This window comes from Melospiza melodia, chromosome 11 (genome assembly GCF_035770615.1).
Source record: "Melospiza melodia melodia isolate bMelMel2 chromosome 11, bMelMel2.pri, whole genome shotgun sequence".
Taxonomy (NCBI): domain Eukaryota; kingdom Metazoa; phylum Chordata; class Aves; order Passeriformes; family Passerellidae; genus Melospiza; species Melospiza melodia.
In genome coordinates this window covers 6,215,986-6,223,997 of record NC_086204.1, presented here as the reverse complement: position 1 = coordinate 6,223,997, position 8,012 = coordinate 6,215,986, and the positions used below count along the sequence as shown (strand labels likewise).

At 36.5% G+C, this 8,012-nt stretch overlaps 1 protein-coding gene across 2 annotated transcripts in view; it reads right to left on the bottom strand.

The window, feature by feature from the left end:
* Nucleotides 1–1,714: 1,714 nt before the first annotated feature.
* The window catches only part of BRINP3 (BMP/retinoic acid inducible neural specific 3), a 198,091-nt gene continuing 191,793 nt past the window's right edge, over nt 1,715–8,012 (bottom strand). For both annotated transcript variants that reach the window (XM_063165434.1, XM_063165435.1), the window contains exon 8: nt 1,715–3,095. In XM_063165434.1, the coding sequence (XP_063021504.1) occupies nt 1,979–3,095 (1,117 nt within the window). In that variant the 3' untranslated portion in view covers nt 1,715–1,978. The remainder of the gene's footprint in view (nt 3,096–8,012) is intronic.

Sequence of the window (8,012 nt, the reverse complement as noted above, 5' to 3'; positions counted from 1 at the left end):
ATGCAAAAGCAAGCCAAAATCTGGACACGTAGAAGAGGGGCTGAGATACATTATTTATCAACAAAAGAAAGCTGTAAGTTGATAACAAACAGGAATTCATCCAGAGGTTAATTCCTCCAGCAACAACAAAAAACAAAATAAAACAAAACACACACACACAAAATTAATAAACAGGAGGGAAAATAGCTGCTATTTTTAGCTCTAAGTGACTTCTTAGCACAGAAGGTCTGAGGAATTATCCAAATGTGTGGCAGTGAAACATTAAAGCAGATAAATCTTTATGAAAGTCAGGAGAGACAGGAATCACTAAGGAAAAGATTTCTCTTGGCTGTGGGCTTTCTGAAGAGTTTCTGCCCTTGTATTTTAGCTTGTCTACATTCACTTACAAGGTCTTTTCTCCCCTGTGCTGCTGGGGTCTTGCTGGAAGTGAGGAGTGTGTCTTAGATTAAGCTAAATTCAAATGACACTGTAATAAAACAAATTGAAAGGAATAAAGTGAATTTTGTTGGAGTCCAGCTGAATTAAAATTGTGTATGAATGAAATGGGGGATTTTGCTTTCTGTGCTTGCCTGTTCTTTATGTAATTATTTTCCATTTAAAAAATACAAATTGACTTTTAAATCTGTGACACAGATTCAGAATGAATGCAAGGAGGTACTACTAAACCATTTTGTATCAATTTCCTTCATTTTACCCTCCATCTGCTAATGGGCACTTTTGACAATCCAGCCATTTGTTCTGTTGTCTTGCAAGAGGCAGCAAAAGCTTCAGTCCCAGGTTCTGCTGTCTCAGATGTGCTTTTTTTCTGCTGAGATATGTCAAACAAAAAACCTAATTCTGATCCACAGACATTCACATTTAATTAATTTCAGTAATTGACAATGTTTAATTAATGACTTGCACACAGCTTTATAGACTGGATTTCTTGTATCTGTAAAAGGGGATATGTTTTAAAAAACTGAAAATTCTTTCAGTGAATAGAATGGAAAAAATACCCATCTACTAAACAGTTGCATTGGCAGGGAATTTTTTAACTTTAATTAATTTTTTAGCTTTAACTAATTTTAACTAATAACAAATTTTAACTTGAATTAATTTTTTAATTAACTCGAATCTAAGCAACATGGCTGTATTTGGGTAAGCAGTCCAAAACAGAGAATTCTGAATGTTAGAGTGTGTGCATTTGGGAGGAGGCAATGTGTACCTATGCTTGATTCTTTTGGTAAATATGCAAAGCAAAGGATCAGGGGCATTGAAAAGCATTTTGGTCATTTGCAGACAGCCTCTCCCCTGTCTCCTCTAGAGAAAATGCAGCCTTGCACTGCTGCACATCCCACACCTCCAACCTCCTGCCCATCCTAAAATACTCCCTGGGATCACCCTGGTGTCACATTGAGCACCTTGGAAAGGACCAGCCTCAGGTGGAGCATCACTACACTGGCATGAACTCCTAGATCCACATCCTAAAATTAAAATATCCTATGGCTGTGACTTTCTGACAGTTTCTCTTAAAATCTGGAGTCAATCTCTTCTTTTTGCCTACCCCTCCTGAGTTCAACACACACAAAAGTGTATCAAAGTTACTACTTTTGTGTAAGAAAAAAGAATCCCACAGCATTTCTTTGTAATAACTGTTCAGCTACAAAATTTTATTGGTCTCCTTCTATGTTCCCTCTAGAGGATGTAATGCACAAAAGCATTGCCACGGAACATATAAAATTACAAATGAAATTTATTGTAAAAAGTAGAATGTCTTCTAGACTGGTGTCAGTATTTATTTCATTCATAAACCAAAACTGCAGGTATAATATATTCATTGTCAGCAAGTTCATGTGTGTAAATTGCCATCCAACAGTATTGACTGATATAAGACAGATATTGAAAAGACAATTTAAATTTACTCTTCCAAACATAAACTGTTCCACAAAAGCACTGTAAAAACTCCTTCAAAGTTTTGTGTTGTGCTTCACATTTATGGTTAACTACATAATTTGGTTGTGTCATAATCCACTGTGTTTGGCAATTTGGCATTAAAGGCCTGCAAAGCAGATTGGATCCTCACCACTTCACTGGTAGACAGTTTGAGTCTATGACGGAGCAAGCAAGAGAAGAGGTCCAGGCGACGTTGGCCGGGTGGAGAGAGTTTATTTACACGATCCCGAATCTCCAACAGCTGCAAAAGTGCTGAGTCCTGTGAGCCCTGAGTGTAGGGGTAGTCCAGCTGCAAAATCAAGTCTCGAATTGCTTCTGGGTCGAAGTGCATGCTGTAGCCAAACACTTGGATGTTGTTGATTTTCATGTAGCCCAGATTTCTGGAGGGATCGATAAATTCCAGGGGTTCGTAGTAGATGCTCTCGTTGCCGTTTGGGCCGTTCGACTTTATTCGACTCCTCAAATAGATGTGCACAGTTTCAAAAAATGTCTTCCACTTGTTGCCCAGAGTCAGCGTCCAGTTATAGCACTGAAGGGGTAAGTCCAGCTTAGTCCGCTCCCAGTCTGGGAAATTATTTTCATTCACAGGCATAAACCAGCTCTCAGAGTGGCTGCCCCCAAAAGGGTTGATATAAACAGCAAGGACGGGCTCCAAGGTGCTGTTCTTAGTCAGGCAAATCTGCAGAGACAGACCCAGTATCATATGCACCAGGCTGGACTTGTACTTGTTGCTCTTGAGGGTGAGGAGCATGCGCTTCCTCCAGGAGGGGTCGAACCAGCTGTTGAGGCGCATGTCGTTGCTGATGAAGATGGCGTGCACCTCGATCCTCCTGTCCGTCTTCTGCAGCAAGTACCTCATCTCCAGGTCCTGCAGGTCCGTCTCGAAGCCGATGTAGTGCTCGGTGGAGTCGGCCACCTCAGGCTTGCAGAGGCCCTGGCTGAGCATGTAGCCGGCGTTGCAGGTGCCGCAGCGCGTGCGGTTGTCGGGCGCGCAGCTGAGGCAGGCGGGGCCCTCGCCCAGCGTGCAGGGCAGCGGCGCCTGGCACGCCACCTGGTCATTGGGGCACGCGCACGTGTGCGTCTCCTCCGAGAAGCTGCCCAGCAGCCCGTTCTCGTTGCAGTACAGCAGCGACTGGATGCGGGTCAGCCAGTAGTTGGAAGACCTGAAGTGTGGAAAAAAAGTGGTTTTTAGTGAGGATTTGAGCAAATACGTGTTTTAGCAAATATGTGTTTTAGCCAATATGACTTTGTTATATTTTATCAATTTTAAATATAGTATATTTATAAGATATATATATATATAATGTAATATAATAAAATATATGTAAATATAATATAAACTTTGTTATACTTTATAGACTTTTGTAGAATTTTAATATATTATATATTAATATATAATATATATATTATATTATATATATAATATATATATGTATTATATAAACTTTGCTATATTTTATAGACTTTTATAGAATTTGATATATTTTAAAGACTTTTTATAAACTTTTTATATATAATATAACGTATATAATATAACATATAATACATATAAAATGTAATATATATACATATATTACATAAATGTTGTTATGTTTTATAGACTTTTTATAGGCTTTGTTATATTTTTTTAATTTTATACATAATAAAATATATAATATAATATAAAATAATATAATATAAAATAATATAATATAAAATAATATAATATAAAATTATATAATATAAAATTATATTATATTATATTATATTATATTATATTATATTATATTATATTATATTATATTATATTATATTATATTATATTATATTATATTATATTATATTATATTATATTATATTATATTATATTATATTATATTATATTATATTATATTATATTATATTATATATATTATATAATACAATACGGGGAGGGACCTGGGTTTCTGAGGTAAACCTTGAAATCACACCGCAACATATATATAAATAATATAATAGAAACTTTGTTTTATTTTATAGACTTTTTATAGACTTTGCTATATTTTATGAATTTTATATATAATATATATATTATATAGTAGATAATATCATATATAATACACATATAAATAATATAATCTAAAAATATATTTTAATTATTTCTAATTTATCAATTTATAGAAAGAGGAAAATAAAGCTGGTTTTAGTGTCAGGTTAAGGCACGATAGCATCTGCTGTCAGATAGATACAGGTATAAATTGTCTTTTAACAATGCAGAATCACAAAAGAAAAGTTTCCTTATAAACCACAGGCATGACAGGAACATTTATTTCAGGTATTTGCTTTCTCTGTGGCTCTGTCAAGGCAGCCTGACAAAGAGCCATTTTCTGTAACTGTCTTCAGATTAACATCTTGAAATCCTACACAGTTCAGATTATTTTTGTGTGTTCTATTTGACCAAGGAAGAGTTTAGTGTATATCTAAGTGTCTACAACTCTACTGTCCCTCTATTCTATTATGAAGATTTTATTTTTTTTTTTACTAGCTAGAGCTGCTTTGATTAACGGACAGCAAGCCAAAATTCTTTCCTAGAATAGCACAGATCCCCACGCCCCACCTAAAGAGATTCTTTAGAACACTTCCAGCACTACAGAATCTCTACAGGAAGCCAAGCATGAGCATGTTGTGTTTACTTTTCATCTTTGGGGACAAAATTAAAAGATCACTTTAATCTTCTTCTTGTCATCTCATTTTGGTTTCACTAGGAGGAACAGTTAATGTCCTACATCACACTGGGAAAACATTCTGAAAGCAACAGTTTAGGCTGATGAGGCACAGCCACTAGAAGAATGACAATGGGAAGAGCAGAGCTACATGAAAATAGTCAGAAAAATTATTTTCTTTGCATTTTTCAAGTCCTATTATTCCCAGTAATGCACAGTTTAAATAACTTCTTTTGTCTGCTGCAATCAGATCTGTAGTTGCCACATGAATGATGATGGTTGTGCAGTTTCTTCCCCTTTCATTACATTGTTTTGTAGATAAAATACAAGACCCTCATTTGTTCCTTACTGACTTTTAAGTCATCTGAATTTGCCTCAAGGAGAAATCCATGGCATCTCAAATTATGGTATTTAGGAAACATGAAAATCAAGTTCAGTAAAAAAATATTCTCATGATCTAAGTCACCAGTAATATGGTGACTTTTTAAATCTTTATAATTTTTCCTGTTTTTAGGGCAGGAATCTTGGCTGTTCAAGGGTGGGGGCTTATATGCCTACTGATCTAGCTATTTTCTAGAAGCATAAGTAAATATTATAATACGCACAACTTGAACATACCTTATCATTATTCTTTTTGGTTCGTATTTGAAAGTCAGCATTAAGCAAAAATATTCTGGGTGAGCCAACCACATTCTGGGTATTCCAACCACATGGTGTATAAAACATTGGGTTTTTTTCTTTATTAATGATGCAATCTACTATTTCAATGATTATGAGAAGCAAAATTTTTATAAAGTCACTTTTTTCTGTTCTCTTTATTTTTAATGAGCTTACCTTTCTCCTTCTATTTTGTTAGGGAATACAAGCAGCAGTTTAAAAATCTGCATGAAATTACAAGCTGCAAAATAAAGTAAGTTTCTTTCTATAACTTAGTAATGTTGTTTGTAATTTAGTATAATGTAGCTTATTTAAACTGCTATGTCTTTGATGATTAGCAGTTGCAGGGAGGTCAACAACTTTGGAGGGAAGGAGGTTATCTCCTTATTCCAATGAAGTTCAAAACAATAACATTCTAATATTATTGCCTTCCTTTGATTTCTCTTTACCTGATTTTAAACAGAGAGATTTCAAGAAGAATCTGCTTATACCTGTCTTTGATTATTTAAAAAATATAGTCTATTTTAAAAAATAAAATCTACTTCCTTACTTAACTGCTTGTTTTAAAATTAGCCATTAAGGAATACTGTTACTCTTTGTAAATTTATTGCTTTCAGTGGAGCAAATTAAGTAAATTATGCAAAAGTACATAAAATGTGGATGATACCTACTTTATTTAAGCCACTCATCCTTAACTGGGTAAACTCACACTGGCACATCATTACAAAATCCTTCTTTTTCTCCTAGAAATTCAAGATTAAATAAATTCTGTAGCCTGCAGCCAAGGGGCAGGTTTGATTGGAAGCAGATGTGTCCTGCAGGTCACATCTGGCTCAACAGCTGGTGCAGCTGAGGCTGCCACAGCCGCTCTGAGAATGATGGCATCTGGGGACAGAGGGGTTTCAGAGAAGGTGAGAGGTGACAGCTCAGGTGCCAGACCTGCTAACCCTGTGACAAGGGCTTCAAGCGTTGTTAGCTTGGGGCTGGAAAATTAAGCATCCAGGGAGAGAGGCTTTCCAGTGTGGTTTGGAACCACATCATCCAGCTGGAACTGGATGATCTTCAAAGTCCTTTCCAACCAAAAACATTCTGTGATTGTGTGATTCATTCTGTGCAGAAAGTGTGCACCTAGGGGATCTTCTCTGTGCCTGGACACGGATGTGTGTGGGAAACAGGCAGATTTGGACACACTTCCAGTACTGTGACTTCCCCAACATCACAGAGGTGTGGTGGATGGACAGAGACTCCTTGGAGAAATCAAGAAATCAGGTAGAAGAGGAACAATTGCACTCCCCAAAAAAAAGAAGACTACAGAACAAAATGTTCAGTATTGAACAAGCAATGGACTGGTTGGGATCTCCAGGGCAGGGGTGAGAGCAGAGGACACTGAGAGGAGCACTGTCAGAACATTTACACACTATAAGACAAAATTAAATAGATGAAGCCTCCCTGAATTCACAGAATTCACAGAATGACCAGGCTGGAAGAGACCTTCAAGATCATTGAGTCCATCCCAGCCCGAACATCTCAACTAAACCCTGGCACCACGTGCCACATCCAGGCTTTTCTTAAACACATCCAAGGATGGTGACTCCACCATTTCCTCAGGCAGGTCATTCCAGTACTTTATCACTCAGAACCAGAGAAAGCAACATGACCAAAGGTGCCCTGAGCAGGACTTGAAAGAGCTCTTCAATTATTCTTTTAACAAAACAAAAATTATTATTTGATTTGGAAAATCACACATGCTGGCCTGATGAGTTAGTTTTCCAAACACTGGGGTGCAGAATCAGCTTCTAAAGCTAGTGAAACCAGCAAGAATAATCCTGGTCACTCCACTGAGCTTCAACTCAGTTGAATACTTGAAATGCCTGTGTCATCCTCATCCTGCAAAGTTCTGTGATAATTTATAATCAAAAGCTATTTCTGGTTATTCACACACTTGAAATCACAACTTTACTGTAGAAGTACATTTTTAGTTGAATTAAATATCATACTTTGTGAGTACAGGATACTTGTCAAATTATGTAATGAATTACACCTTCCTGGAAATTGTTTGGAATTTTTTAACTTCTTTTGTTTATTAATAGCAAATAATTGAAATCAACATTTTAAAACCAGCACAAAAGTATAAAATAAGTGCTAAATCTGGGCAGAATTTCTGTGAGAACATGAATATTGATCGTCCTGTTAGTAGAAAACCTGTTATCTCTAAAAGAAGAGAATCACTGCTCCGACTTATGAACATGGAAACAAGCAACCCTTCCAAATCCCAAATTCCTGCCTTTTAGTTAAGACCCCAAAACTGGGTCTCCATTATTCTGGGGTTTGAATCTCACCACTGACTGCAAAGAACTCCTGCTCACACAAATCACACCTCTCAGGGAAGAACAATTCCTCCTCCTTATTAATAATAATAATAAGAAGAATTCCTCCCTCCTTATTCCTCCTTGTCTGATCAAATATGTCAATGTGAAAATACCTGGAGGTGCACAACAATATTCCACAAATTTTCTCAGTTCTTAAAATTTACTTGGAAGCAGATTGTTAACTAATTCTGCTTCAATGACAACTTCAGCTCCAACTTCTACTCATTTCCTACTCTGCTGCAAGCTCAGGCTACTGATGCAGGATGAAAAGGCTCCTGTGGTTAAATCTGCTGCCCCATAAACTGCACCAGCTTTCAGCTGGAATGCTTGCAGGAGAAAGAAAGCCTGCCAGATAATCTCACTTTTACACAAG